Below are 15,683 nucleotides of genomic sequence, written 5' to 3'. Positions count from 1 at the left end.
GTCTGGAAATTACAAAATTCATCAACAGCTGAGGAGATTAGAAAGTTCTAAGTGTGCGAGTTAATAAGGATAATGATGACAGGCTGAAATAAAAGATGACACTTGACCATTGGGTAGCATAGATTTAAAGTCGCAATGAAAAGGAAATTCACCCAATCTATTTGTTGAAAGCATGTTATAGATTCATCCATGCATACGTTTCATTAAAAAAAGGATCTCGTAATGTTTAATCAAACACCAACTGATGAAACAACGCTTAAAGCTGCAAGCTCGTGTTCATCTGCCTCCATTTTTGAGTGCATCGTCAACATCTCGGATGTACGTCACCATACAGAAGAAAATATGTATTGCTACTTCCGTTTCATAACAACAAGAAAAAGTTCCCTCAAAAACGAAAATACTCACTCATTTCGAATAATGACAATCTGTGCCTTACATAAAGCTGTTGTATGACCTCTAAAGACTAAAAATATAGTGCACAAGTCATATGGATTACTATTATGGTGCTGTTATGATGTCCTTTTTGGTGCTTGACAGCCCATGATCATTGTAAGTGTTAATTTGTATGGAAAAGAGGAGCGTGACCATTCTTCCAAACATCTCCTTTTGTGATCCACTGAAGAAAGAAAGTCATACAGGTTTGGAAGAACACGAGGGTGAGAAAATGTTGACAGAATTGGTCATTTTTAAGTAAACCATCCCTTTAATTGTCAAAACACCAGCTCCTCCAATGGCGGTAGTCGCAGACGTGGCGCTGATCAAACACACGTACATACATTATACAATAAAACAATGTCATTAACCAATGTCATATCCTCCGAACTAAGAGAGATTCAAGAGTGTCTTAACATTGTCTTCCTACAAAGATTAAATGAATCATTCAGTGCAAGGACATAAACTGTAACTGTTTAAGAGATGTGTGTGTGCGTGTGTGAGAGAGAGAGAGAGCGAGAGAGAGAGAGAGCGAGAGAGAGAGAAAAACACGCATCAGATTTCCAGGTCTTTGCCTCATGCAGCTAAGCCTCGTCTCCATGGTAACGGAGAGAGTTGGTCTGCTCATGTGAATGAGAGGTACGGGCGTGCTGAGTACGCGAGACAGAGAGTGTTATACGCAATGCTCCTCCTGAAGCACTAAAATAGATTTTACAGCTCTTTTGTCACAATTTTTTTATCATTTATACAATCGTTTCATCCTGGATGGTACATAAAGAAATAGATGTTACATTCAATTATTATACAGCTCTCTGGAAATACAGGCTTCTTATTAGTCAGTCACAGCATTCTGCAGGCAAAAATTAATATATAACTGATCACTAAACTTTATAATTGATTGTAGTTTTACACTACTGTTCAAAAGTATGGGGTCAGATTGAATTGTAATAATATCTCACAATATTACTGTTTTCATTGTATTTTTGACCATATAAAAGCAGCCTTGGTGAGCATTATACTTCTTTCAAAAATATTAAATAAATCGTATTGACCCCAAACCTTTGAACGGTAGTGCTGCGCTGCTAGTTTTATGTCTCTTCATATCTCTTTCTGCTCGCATAAAATGATTTCAACTTATATCAATATTTCATTTACATTTATTTACTTATTTAGTAAGCAGCTGTGTAACAGTCAGGATAAATGTACAGTCAGTCACAAAATAAACCCCATCAGGATGACACAAGATCATTCCTGATGACTCTAACCTAGTTTATTTTGTGATAAACACTGTGTTTTTGTGTGACATTACCCCTTGCTTATATTGTGTGTGTGTGTGTGTGTGTGTGTGTGTTGAGTGACTCCATCGGAGCTGCGGAAACAGACGAGACTGCAGCAAACGTGCTGCGCTGAGCAACAGAAACACAATATTACTTACTATTCTGCTCACACACATTTGCACAATCACAATTGGGCAATTGGTAATTTTGCAGCTGAATTGCAAATTAGAGGAACAGTTCCTAAGTATAGTATTCAGTCATCATTTACTCGCTCTCATGTTAATCCAAACCTGTGAGACTTTCTTTCTTCTGTGGAACATAAAAGGAAGGATTCAGGACAAAAGAATTCAGTTCACAAAAATGGGTTGATTCATTCATGAATCGGGTGCAACATCAATGATCCAGTTGCAACGGTTAATAGGTCACTGAACAGAAGGAATCATGGCCTGTTCATCACAAAAAAACTATCAGATGATTGCAGAAGACTTGAAATATTGTGCTTGAAAATTGTATGCCTTTTAAGTCCTTGAAAGTCTCCATCCTTATTCACATTTTGTGTCCCACGTAAGAAAGAAAGTCTTACAGGTTGAGTAAACGATGCCAGGACTTTCCTTTTTGGTGAACTATCTCTTTTTGTTGGTAAGATCTACAAAAATCAATCTATCAAAATATTTTCTCAAAGAACAAAAGTGGGATTTGTAACAGTATGAGCCTGTGGTGACTGCAATGCACTCCGAATGTCAAGTCTCAGAGGACGGAGATATCATGTGTTTTAAGCACAAGCACTGTGAGACTTCTTAGTCATATTTCATTCCCTCTGTTTGAAAGGCCTCAGGCCTGGTGGGAGTGAAGTGTACGATTCAAAGCATGTTTTGTGAGAGAGTGTATGAGTGTATGCCCTTGCCCATGTCTTTGTGTGTGTGTGTGTGCGTGTGGGTGGAGGCTGGGGTCTGCCAGTCTGATGAGTCAAGGGCATTAACTGGGCACAGACTGAACGCAGCCATACTGAGCTGACAGACCAGAACACCTCTGCTGAGCTGCATCAGACACACAATCTGAGGGCAACACACACACACACACACGGACAGAGACCCATCTATTGTTTTTACAAAACAAGCAACGTCAACATGATAAAATACACTGTTGTTCAATAAATAATTCCATTATCAAAAATAACAACTATCAATAATACGAATAATTTGCACAATAATAAACAATTATTCAGACAAGTAATATAGTTCATTAGGTAATCTGCAGGATGTTTATGGCCGCCACTAATATACAATTGAAACTGATGTGCAATCACAAGTGTGTGTGAATTATGCAGTAAAGGTCACACACGAACACCTAGCTGCTCTATTCTACCTCAATAAAATGTATTTTTAAATAATAGTTTTAAATTTGATTTATTGTTTTGTATGATTTACTCGTATTTTACATAAGAATATTTACAGGTATTTATTTTATTTTAAAATAAAATTAAGTATTAGTAAATATTTAGAAAAGATTACAGTAGTATTGTACAAAAGTATTGTATATTGTACAAAACAATTGTATAGTATAGTAACTGGAAAACTTTAAATCTCTGCAATATTCTACGACGTAGTCCAAAGCTTTAAATTTGTATTTTTTTTATTTAAATGTATATTTATTTACTTATATAAACGTACTTTAAACGGTAAAATATTTCATTTTAAAATGTATTAATTTATTTGTATTTATATTATATTTCTTATTTATTTTATTTATAAATTAATTTAAGTTTTAGTAAATATTTAGAAAAAAGAGAACTATAGTACTTTAAATCTTTACAATATTCTAAATAGTCTACAGTATTATTTATTTTAAAATGTATTTTAAAATTGATATGATTTATTTACTTATATACACATTTATTTGAATTAAAAATATTTTAAAAAGTATTTATTTTATTTGAAAATTAAATCAAGTATTTTGTAAAGATTGAACTATAGTAGGTACTGCAGGACACTTTAAATCTTCACAATATTCTAAATAGTCAAAAGTTTAAATTTAGCGAGAATGTGACTTATTTGTGAACTCGACCTGAACTCGATGAATCCACAAATTAACTCCACGGATTCTACGTTTCTACGGTTATTTCTGTAGAGCTGTAATGATTATTCTGATGCTAACAGCGGCAGGCAGACCACAGAGAGGCTTTGTCCTCCTAGACGCTTGCTCCGACAGAAAAGCAACGGAGCTGCATCTGTTGCCTAGCAACCAGATGTGAATGGCTAAGGTCGGGATTGGAGGAGTAAGAGCAGAAAACGCTGGCGGCAAAGTCCCCCCTGAAACATTATACATTCAGCTCCATACACACACGCATACGTACACACCTCATCCATCTTCATCCGCTTGGGCAGGTTCTGAGAGCACGAAGGCGCATGCATGCACGGCTTGGCAAAAATCAATGGCAGTGCGATGAGAAATGCAAACCTGGCCGTTATAGCACTACAGCATGCTGGAGCACAGCCAACATTTAATGGCATAATATCCATCCATTCTCAGAACGAAGCCAAGACAGCTGGTGTATGAATACACGCACGCACACACAGAAGCAAATGTACATGTTAGAGGACGTTCTGGGTGTATGATCAATCTGAAAGCCTGCAAAACTATTAGCTATTTCTCTGCTACAAAATTGGAAGGAAATCCGTAGTGCTGCTAAAGCCAACCAAACCATTTCCTTTTCAAATAATAAGGGTCTACTTAGTGTTGTTGGTGAATTAAGAAGTTTTACATGAATTGAAGGTGGAGGAAGGATGGTTTCGACTGGAGTTGAAGGCGTAGACGCTGGACTGCTGCACAGACCACTCTCAATGTTCACACCAGGCTGGACCTGCAAACAAAACACAAATGCATGCGTCTACATTACAACTTAGAGTGATCTGTTATCAGAGGTGACTGTTATACATTGAAGTTATACATTTCAGAAATGTACATACACAAATCACACATTTAGCTAATAGTGTATTCATTTAAAGGATTAGTTCACTTTAAAACGAAAATTTCCTGATAATTTACCCCCATCTCATCCAAGATGTTTGTGTCTTTCTTTCTTCAGTCGAAAATAAATTACGTTTTTGAGGAAAACATTCAAGGATTTTTCCAAATCAATGCAGTTTCAAAGGGCTTCAGAGGCTCTGCACGATCCCAGCCGAGGAATAGGGCCTTATCTAGCGAATCCATCAGTCATTTTCAACATTTATACTTTTTAACCTAAATTGCTCATCTTGCGCTGCTCTGCGACGTGCCACGGATTACGCAATCACGTCAGAAAGGTCATGCTGGACATAGGCGGAAGTACCGCCCCAAGCGAACGTGCGAAGACTATGACAAACGCCCTTTACAAAAAAAAACTCAATTTCCAACTTCAAAATCGCTCAAAATCCTTGTTTAACCTTTTTTTGCTAAATGATGTTTGTATTGGTCTTCGCACGAGCGCTTTGTAAACACTGGGGCAGTCGTGGCCTAATGGTTAGAGAGTCGGACTTGTAACCGGAAGGTTGCGGGTTTGAGTCTCAGGTCCGGCAGGAATTGTCAGTGGGGGGAGTGAATAACCAGCGATCTCCTCCACCCTCAATACCACGACTGAGGTGAGACCCTTGAGCAAGGCACCAAACCCCCAACTGCTCCCCGCGCGCCGCGGCAATATGGCTGCCCACTGCTTCGGGTGTGTGTTCACGGTGTGTGTGTGTGTTCACTATTGTGTGTGTGCACTTGGATGGGTTAAATGCAGAAATTCCATACTTGGCCACACGTCACTTCACTTCACTTTCACTTCTGCCCACGTCTAGCGTGACCTTTCTGGCGTGATTGTGCAATCCGGGGTGTGTGGCAGAGCAGGTTAAAAAGTATATACATTACTATGATAAGACCCTATTCCTCAGCTGGGATCGGGCAGAGCCACTGAAGCCCTTTGAAAATGCATTGATTTGGACCTTTTCAACATTTTGGTTGCCATTGAAGTCCATTGTGTGGAGAAAAATCCTAAAAAGTTTTCCTCAAAAAGCGTAATTTCTTTTCCACTGAAGAAAAAAAAAGACATGAACATCTTGGATGGCATAGGGGTGAGTAAATTATCAGGACATTTTCATTTTGAAGTGAACTAATCCTTTAAACAATGTATTAAATTAAGGCAGAAAAATGAGCTCATTGAAGTAATGAATGCATGCTTGTTAACAAATGATATGGATATATATTTAACATTGGTTCATGTTGATTCAGAGTTGCGCCATCTGAGGTCCTCGCAGGATTTTGAGTCCTCTCGAGTCATTTCTTTACAGATGCATTTTAATTAAAACACTATGTGGAATAAAAGCCACTTCAAATTGCAGTAGGAAAGTGAAATTGTCTGATGTGTGATGCAAAGTTTTTCTAAAGTCTCATTTTTATGCCCCAAACAAAGTGAAATACTGTGCAAAGGGATAATTTCAGCAAAACCTGATTGACCAAATAAATATTGAAGATAAACATACAGCTATGAGAAGTGGGATTTTTGGACCAATGACATTTCACTGTGGCGGCACTTTCAGCATGATGCAACAAACAAACCAAGTTGGCTTTTGGTAGCGATTACATCGTCATCTACATGGCGCAGCTGATTGGTTGCTGTTGCATCAAGATTCAAACAAGTACCGGTAGTGTTGCTGTTAGCAGCCTGCAGCGCACTTTCAGAAAGCATCTGAAATCAACATCCATGATAAGTGCACGATCTTTTACTCCATATCTTCGTGCATATTGCATGGTTTGTTTATTAATTCCTAAATGAGCAATCACAACAGTTTAATCTAAGCGTTATGTTAACAGTCCTGTGGAGTGATTTACTAAGCATATAAGCTGCCGTGTTTACGTGATTGTGTTTATTCCACAGCAAGCGGTCTATTATATGTAATTGCTGTGAGGATACAATGTCTAAGCTATGGATATGAGAAATAAGCATTCGTGCTTTCAATTGTTACCATGTTTTGCTGCGTACTCTAATGACGCGTTCATTTATTTCCAAGGGCAATGTTTTCTTTTGCTATGCATGTGTGTGGTTGATTTCAGCTGCACATTGCGTCAGACCACGCTCTGTCTTTCTTTATTGTTTCATCAGCTTTCCACTTATCAATAAGAGTATAAGGATCATGTCAATGATTCATCAAATTATTAATTATGACACTTGCTCATTTGGTTGCTGTTCTCTATCAACTTGCAATGCATAGCTATTGTTAATGAGAACACATAGCGTGCATTTCTAGAGCTAAGCCATTCAGCAAGGTAGCCAGGCACACATACAGTATATATATATATATATATATATATATATATATATATATATATATATATATATATATATATATATATATATATATATATATATATATATATATATATATATATATATATATATATATATATATATATATATATATATATCATATATATATAATCAGTGTTAATTACTTGCATGTTATGCCTGATCAGTGTGTATATATATATACTATATATATATATATATATACTATATGTGTGCTTATATATATATTATATATTATTATTATTATTTATTTTAAATATATAGTATATATAGACTGGGTAAACCCAGCCTGATCTGCCCGGCGATTTGATTTCGCCCGGCAACTCAGTCTGGAAACCCGTACATTTATTTCTACTGCTTCTGTTACACTTTTGCGGGAATCGATCACAGACGGGCTTATCCACCTGGCCCGCTATTGGAGGGATTATCATGATGATGGATAGAGAAGTGATGGGTCGTTGCCCGTTGATCACACCTCCTTGGGTCTGATTGGTTGAAGGACTATCCAATTGTGTACAGAGTCATTTAATTTATGCGCGTTTATGATCGCGTGTGCAGTAGAAAATACAGAGCAGACTCCCCAGACCAATGTTCAATCTTAAATTGAGCTTGGTCTGGTGATAGCCAGACAAAAGTATATACACTATATGGCCAAAAGTATTGGGACACCCCTCCAAATCATTGAATTGAGGTGTTCCAATCACTTCCATGGCCAAAGGTGTATAAAATCAAGCACTAGGCATGCAGACGCTTCAACTAACTATTGTGAAAGAATGGGTCGCTCTCAGGAGCTCAGTGAATTCAAGCGTGGTACCGTGATAGGTTGACACCTGTGCAATAAGTCCATTCGTGAAATTTCCTCACTACTAAATATGCCACGGTCAACTGTTAGTGGTATTATAACAAAGTGGAAGCAATTGGGAACAACAGCAACTCAGCCACGAAGTGGAAGTAAAATCACAGAGCAGGGTCAGCGCATGCTGAGGCATACAGTGCGCAGAAGTCGCCAACTTTCTGCAGAGTCAATAGCTACAGACCTCCAAGCCAAACTTTGTGTGGCCTTCAGATTAGCTCAAGAACAGTGCGTAGAGAGCTTCATGGAATGTGATTCCATGGCTGAGCAGCTGCATCCAAGCCTTACATCACCAAGTGCAATGCAAAGCATCGGATGCAGTGGTGTAAAGAACGCCGCGACTGGACCCTCGAGCAGTGGAGACGTGTTCTCTGGAGTGACCAATCACGCTTCTCTGTCTGGTAATCCGATGGACGAGTCTCTCTTTGCCAGGAGAACGGTACTTGCCTGACCGCATTCTGCCAAGTGTAAAGTTTGGAGGAGGGGGGATTATGGTGTGGGGTTGTTTTTCAGGGGCTGGGCTTGTCCCCTTAGTTCTAGTTAAAGGAACTCTTAATGCTTCAGCATACCAAGACATTTTGGACAATTTCATGCTCCCAACTTTGTGGGAATAGTTTGGGGATGGCCCCTTCCTGTTCCAACATGACTGCACACCAGTGCACAAAGCAAGGTCCATAAAGACATGTATGAGCCTTCACAGAGTCCTAACCTCAACCTGATAGAACACCTTTGGGATGAATTAGAGCGGAGACTGCAAGCCAGGCCTTCTCGTCCAACATGAGTGCCTGACCTCACAAATGCGCTTCTAGAAGAATGGTCAAAAATTCGCATAAACCTTTTGGAAAGCCTTCCCAGAAGAGTTGAAGCTGTTATAGCTGCAAAGGCTGGGCCAACTCCATATTAAACCCTATGGATGTCATTAAAGTTCATGTGTATGTAAAGGCAGGCGTCCCAAAACGTTCGGCAATATAGTGTGTGTGTGTGTGTATATTTATATATATATATATATAATTAAATAGCTGTTTCCTATTTTAATACATTTGAACATTAATTTATTCCTGTGATGGCAAAGTTTAATTTTCCACATCATTACTTGAAATTTACGGTTTGCTAAATATTTTGTGAAAACCATGATACATTCATTTTCATAATTCTTTGATGAACAGAAACTTACAAAGAACAGCATTCATTTGAATTCAAATCTTTTGTAAAATTATATATTTACTGTCACGTTTGCTGAATAAAAGTAAAAAAATAAATTAAAAAAACAAACAAACTTATTGATCCCAAACTTTTGATAGTGTTAACAAGCAAACAGAAAGAAAGTGTTGCACATTACTTCTCACAATCATGGCTTGTTAGGAAACAAAATCACATTAAAAAGAAGGAACAATTTATCGCCTCACACAATCATACTAATTGGCTACCATGTCCCCTGCACTACTGAGATACTATGGTTCCAGCTGTTACGCAAGTTTCACACATAATCCTGGTATATGTTTTGCAGTGCGTTTGTGGCACTTTTTTTTTTTCGTGCCATGTTAACAGGTTAGAGCGTTCACACTGCACACCGATGCAAAATTATATCTAAAGTATACATTTTTAATGTGAAATACACTACACCGCATGTTATGTGACAGGCTGGTGGTCGGAGATCTACACTCGGAACAATTTCTTCAGCTGTTGGTATGATTATTTTAAAATGTTTGTAATAGCTACTAAAGTTTTACATCAGAGAATCAGTACGTAAAGATTTAAGAGATCGTAAGAGATGCGTCCTATATGAAAGCACAATGAGCGCGTGCATACGTACTGTATACGCACGTGTGTGAATCAGGTGTTACCTGTATTTTGAGCTGTGGGGTCCGTTTCTTCGGTTCTGACTGGACCTCCAGTAAGATGGTGTTGGGTTTCCGAATAGCAGAAGCAGGTTTGGGTTCAGGAATGGTGATGGGAGGGAAGGACGTTGTTACGGTTGCTGTTTTTTTGCTAATGATGACCCGGGAAGGCACTGGGACCTGGCCGTCCACTCTAGGCTTACCTAATGAGATACAAAGAGTAGTACTTGATGAACTGGGACTGTAACCAAAAGGTTATAGGTTATATAACAACATGATGCATTATGAATTGTATTTCAGAAAGTAATGGCATGTGAATTCGATTTTGCGTTTGCAGTTTTGTGCATGCAAGTTGCTTTGGATAAAATATTACTAAATTACTTCTTATTTACATACCTACATATTCAAAAAAAGGGGGAAAAAAAAGTCAGCTCAGGCATTGGAGATACATGAACATGTCTGGAGAGTGAAACATTACCAGGACAACAAAAGGCGACATTGAACGCAAAGTCTCCATCCCCCTCTTTTCCACAGGATGCGTGAGTGAACTAGCAATACACTTCGGCAGCCTAAATGCGCTTCTGCCAAACCCCTAAAGTCTGCACATCCATCGCCCTGATGCAGCGCAGATAACATCAACACGCTGTTTACAGGCAAGGGCACAACACGACCCCAATACTCACGCAAGAGGGATATTAAAGACAGAGGCACTCCTGCAGATGGAGCCCACACACACACACACACACACACACACCTATTCATTACTTTATCTTCCAACACACGGCAGAGAGACTGTAAAGGACGTCCACGGTACTTTAAAGTGCCGTGTCAGCCCAAAACACATTCACACACATCTGGCTGAGCGGGAGGCCGATCTGGCAACATGATTGGCATCTGTTCTGCAATGGGACCGTGAGACAAACAGGTTCAGCCAGAGTGCACTAGCGTAGGTTTGTGTCATTGCTGTTTGCAGGAAAGCAGGTTACGGACTCACATGCCCTATTACATAGAGATGCGAGTCTGCCCTCAGCACATTAACGGCAAACGAGGAGGCTGACATTAGCATAAATCTGCTGCGAGCGCCGCAATCTGTTTTTCCCAGCCTTCCATGCAAAGCAGGGGAAACATAAGCTTTACGATTTCCATAATTTGGCTGAAGGGCATCCAAACAGTGGCTCAGGAGCAAGAAGCACTGACTCATCTGGAATGCACAAATACTTTTGATAGCAAACATGTGGGAAGGAAAGCTTGAAAGGAGGCGTTTGTACTCCAGAACCTCAAGAGAGTGAACACTCTGAAATGCGAAACCAGATCGGACAGATTAGCTCAATGATGGACAGTAAGAGATGCTATTATGGGCTATTCACAAACCAGAGAAGCCGCAAGGCTTGCAAGGAAACAAAGACCCAAATGAAGGGACAGAATTCACAGCCCCCAAAATTCTTGAGAATACGCCCAAGAGCATGTAAATCACTGACTTTACTGTACCCGAGGACACTGCAGCAGGAGACCTGGGAAAGGAGATGGAGAGAGCGATGATGAGATGATTAAAACCAAATAAATGCACATAAATATGTGCGCACACGTCCTGCTTCTGCAACCACATGCAATTTCAAAGCAACAAATGAAGTCACGTTTCACCACTGGGGCTACCACCAGAGCAATTTCATCTACAATCAATAAAGTATAAGAATTCACCTCAGAGACGGCAAGACGCAGCGAGCATGGGCTGCTCAAAGCATCTCTGGCATGCAAAAACACCAATCAGTGTGTGAAGTACAAGTCTCCACAACGATTCTTTCTTTATCAATAATACATTTTGGGAAGAACAGAAAAGACGGCTTATTATACAGAGTTGTGCGTAAAAGGCGTAACATACAGGGAAAACGGCATAATTATGGATGGATGGATAGATTCACTAAATTAATGAAATTCCACTTTCTGTCATTTCAATTCCAATTCAACTTCCTGTGGGGGGTGGCCAATTCAAATTTAAATTCCTGAATTGAAAGAGAGCCAATTATTCAATTCGGAAAATTGTAATATTGCTATAAACAGTATGAACTAATACTTCCCTTGATCGCTGCTGTGTTCATTCGACTGCCACTTTCTACTCTCTGCAGTGCAGAACTTGCTAAGCAGATTTGCGGCGAGCTTGCCTGCTGTCGTTCGTGTGTAACTGTGACTCGGGGCCGTCTGTGGATGAGCCGCACCGAACATCTGCAGCAGATGAAAGGCTCTCTCACCATTCCCATGGGGCACTCCGCAATCCCCACTGTCATCCCCGGAGAGTCACGGAAGAAGGGGAAATTAGGCCAGCTCTAATCTACAGCCCTCCAGAGACCCAGTCTGAGCCTTGGCGAGTCAATCCAATCCAGGCTGGGCCAGTCTGGACCCTCTCCTTCACAGATACACCGCACACAATTGCAGAAGTGTCTGGGAAGTTTTTAATGGGAGTCTGGAACTTTCCGCTTGGGTTTCGTTCACACATATAGTACAGCCACGGGGATGACACTGGTGGGCGATTAAAACGCCTTGGGAATCGCCTTGACTGGTAAAAGATGTTTTTGGTCGATGTGGGGAATAAAAGAAGTTATTAGGAGATGCTTCACTTTTGTTAGATGAAAGTTAGACAGATTTGATAGCTGCGATTTGGGGAATGAGATGATGCTGCTCTGAAATATAATACGTGTCAAACTTACTTAGCACTTTAAATTTAGACCAAAAAAAACCAACATCCCTGCTGAGAAGACCAGCTTAGACCAGCAAGGCTCAACAATAAGAACGGGCTGATAGATCGGGGTTTAATAGTATTTGCAAACAAAAAAAATTGGTATTCTGTGATGTTCTGAATAGTCGTCTTATACTGTCTTGTTCTTATTCAGTCGTCTGCTTATTCTGTTGAATTATGCTGATCTAAATATGTCAAGGTAATGTTATCTAGATGGCTGGATTATAAAAGACTTGGAAGAAAACTATTTCTTAACTAAAAGACTTCTTTATAGTCCTCCTGGTATATGTTTGAAAAACATTCAAATATTTCCTTAGAGTACGTCACAATATGAAGATAGTATAATAAAAAGATGTTTTAAAAATGCAAAAATAATCCAGGCCATCTTCCATCAGGACAACGAACCAAAACTGGTCAAGCAGGTCAAAGCTTAACAATAAGGGTTTTATCATAGACTGTAAAAAAATATGGACGTAGTGTCCGTGACGTCACCCATAAGATTCTGAAGAGCAGTTTTGAAGCGTTAAGTAGGATCGAGCTGGCCGTTGCCATCTTGGCAGCGAGTCATTGTGCGTCACTCCCGGATAACTGAAAATGGGCAAAGAGGCGGGACGTGGGTGGAGCTGAGGTTACGCGATGACTAAAAGACAGCAGACAAACGGCAATCCAACTGTCACTCAAAGTGGCCACGCCCTTAATTATTCAGAACTTTAAGGCTTAATATAATGTAAACGAATGGGCTATAAAAACATTCACCCCCCTCACAGTTGTCATGAAGGGCAAAATTAGATTTATAGACCAAAACCACAATTGATACCAGGCTGTAAACTTGGGCATTTTAACATGGGGCTCAATGAGATTCTGCATTCTGCATTTCTAGCAGAAGCCGACAGGTTCTGATTTTTTATCAGTTGGAATTTGCTAGAATCCATGAGACCATGTATCTGAACAAAATGTCTAGGACCTACAACAAAAAATAGACCCACAAAATTAAAGATCCAGCTGTATATTTATCCCTGTGTGCACCAAACCCATCTGGTGAGTTTTCTGCCAAAAAAGCAATTTTTGTGTTTCATCTGACCATAGAATCCGGTCCCTTTTGAAGTTCCAGTCGTGTCTGACAACTGAATATGCTGGAGTTTGTTTTTGGATAAGCGAGGAGGATTTTTCTTGAAACCCTCCCAAACAACATGTGGTGATGTAGGGGTTTGATTTTTTTTTTTTTTTAAGGCTTTCTGACCCAGAGACTCTAATCTAACTAATCTCTGCAATTCTCCATCTGTGTTCCTTGGAGAGTCTTTGTCCACTCAAACTAACTCTCCTTCCTCACCGTGCAGCATTAGGCCGATATAGACACACGTCCTCTTCCAGGCAGATTGGTAACATCTTTAGTTGACTGGAACTTCTTAATTATTGCCCTGATAGTGGAAATGGGGATTTTCAATGCTTTAGCCATTTTCTTACAGCCACTTTCTATTTTGTGAAGCTCAACAAACTTTTGCTGCACATCAGAACTATACTATTTGCTTTTACTCATTGTGATGAACGATTAAACGAATTTGACCTCCTGTGAAACAAGACGTCATAGCTAGATAATATCATGTTCCTAGTCACTCTGGTATGCTAATAAATGGAAATATTAATGGGAATCTACTTCAGAGATGTTTTACTCATAAAAAATTCTAAAGCCAAATAATTTTGGCCAGCGTGTTTTGGAGAAAAACATGTGATTTCCTCACTTTCAATTCTTTTACTTCAATGAAAGGTTAGATTTTGGCAATTTTTTGTAATTAAAGATCAAAGTAATAACAATGCATATTTATTTTTACAGCCATCTTTCATCATACTCACCAGGGGTGCCAATAATTCTGACCGCAACTGTGAGTAAGCCTTGTAAGTGAGCAGCTATGCTGGCCTGGGATGAAACTCTCTAGGTCTAAGGGTCCACAATTCAGGAATATTTTTGCAATAATTAACTTTTTAGACGCATGAAAAAAATGTGTTACATAAAATAAAAACATAAATCTCATGTTTAATGTTAACGTTATAGCATTGTTTTTAGCAACTTTAGCATAGTTGCTGCAGTTTTTCCTTACAAAGGAAAAATTCATCTAGTAGTAAAAGGAACTTCAATACGACTATGAAGTGAGCCTAGTGTCTATGGCGGCGATTAGGGCCACTGCATTGCAGATGTGATTAGCGAGACTTTGTTCACTTCAGCGTAGCTCAGATCAGAGGTCAGACCAGCATACGGGAAACTGCCCACAAAATGCTGTTTCATTAACACGTAACATTACTAGGCCATTTTCCACCAGTTCATTTCATTCTCAATACCCTAGGCCACAATTCGGGAAACATTTAAATACTGTAAACAGCTTTAGCAGTGCAAAGGTGCTTCGTCAGTGGCATTTTTTCATACAATACATTTAATTACCTCTTCAGTCCATTGCAGAAAATAATGATGGCAATTCAGCTGTTACCAAACTAATGGAACGTTTCGGCGCCAGGAGGTCATAATCCTCAAAAGGAAGGGGGTAGGGGATAAAAAAAACTAATCAACTCATAATATGAACGCTTTCAAAATGTTTTCAATTGGCTATTTGCAATTACTGCCCTAAAAAGTCCCCTCGTAAAGCACGACGGTGTTTTCATACATATGGCTGTTTGGGCTAATAAACAGAATTACCTCCAACCGCACAAGGTCGGAGCTGAGACGGACCTGAGCTTGCGGTGATTGGAAGCGGGGAAAATGAGAGCGTAATAGAAAGGCATTAATGTCCCTGACAGTGAAGTGATTAAACGAGAGCGGCATAGGAAGGCTTTTTAACGAGTGGAGAGGCAGTCGTAATTAAGAGCTAAACTCACACCGCTGAAATGTCGTCTAATTAAGTCCATTCTTTAATGCTGCCGTGTGCTCAGAGCCAGCCGGAGGAGAGAAGCTTTACGACTGCAGCATGTGGAGGCTGTCGCATTCATTCGTGCCGCGGCGTTGGACATCTTTGTTTTCAGAGTGGTCAGAGGTTTAAAGGACACAGAACAGCAAAAACTGTGACATTGATTTTTTTATGTCTCAAAACCTAGTTTTCTGATGCTAAATATGCCTTAAAACAGTTACACATTAAATTATATATAAAGCTAAAAATAAATCTAGTCATCCAAGTTGTGTTACTGGACATCAAGACCGAGTTGGGTTGGAGTAAAGTTTGCCAAGAAAGATTTGTTTTAGCGG

The 15,683-nt window shown here is 39.4% G+C and overlaps 1 protein-coding gene across 1 annotated transcript in view; it reads right to left on the bottom strand.

Annotated features, from left to right (window-relative positions):
- kiaa0586 (KIAA0586 ortholog) overlaps positions 1–15,683 on the bottom strand; it is a 155,979-nt gene that overhangs the window by 51,470 nt on the left and 88,826 nt on the right. Inside the window, exons 17-18 of the mRNA XM_079832271.1 lie at positions 9,730–9,926; positions 4,471–4,569 (exon numbers count right to left, since the gene is read on the bottom strand). Coding sequence (XP_079688397.1) covers positions 4,471–4,569; positions 9,730–9,926 — 296 coding nt within the window. The remainder of the gene's footprint in view (positions 1–4,470; positions 4,570–9,729; positions 9,927–15,683) is intronic.

This window comes from Gobio gobio (genome assembly GCF_949357685.1).
Source record: "Gobio gobio genome assembly, chromosome: 13".
NCBI classification, from domain to species: Eukaryota; Metazoa; Chordata; class Actinopteri; order Cypriniformes; family Gobionidae; genus Gobio; species Gobio gobio.
Note: the sequence above shows the minus strand (reverse complement) of the source record. Positions and strands in the feature narration are given on the sequence as shown.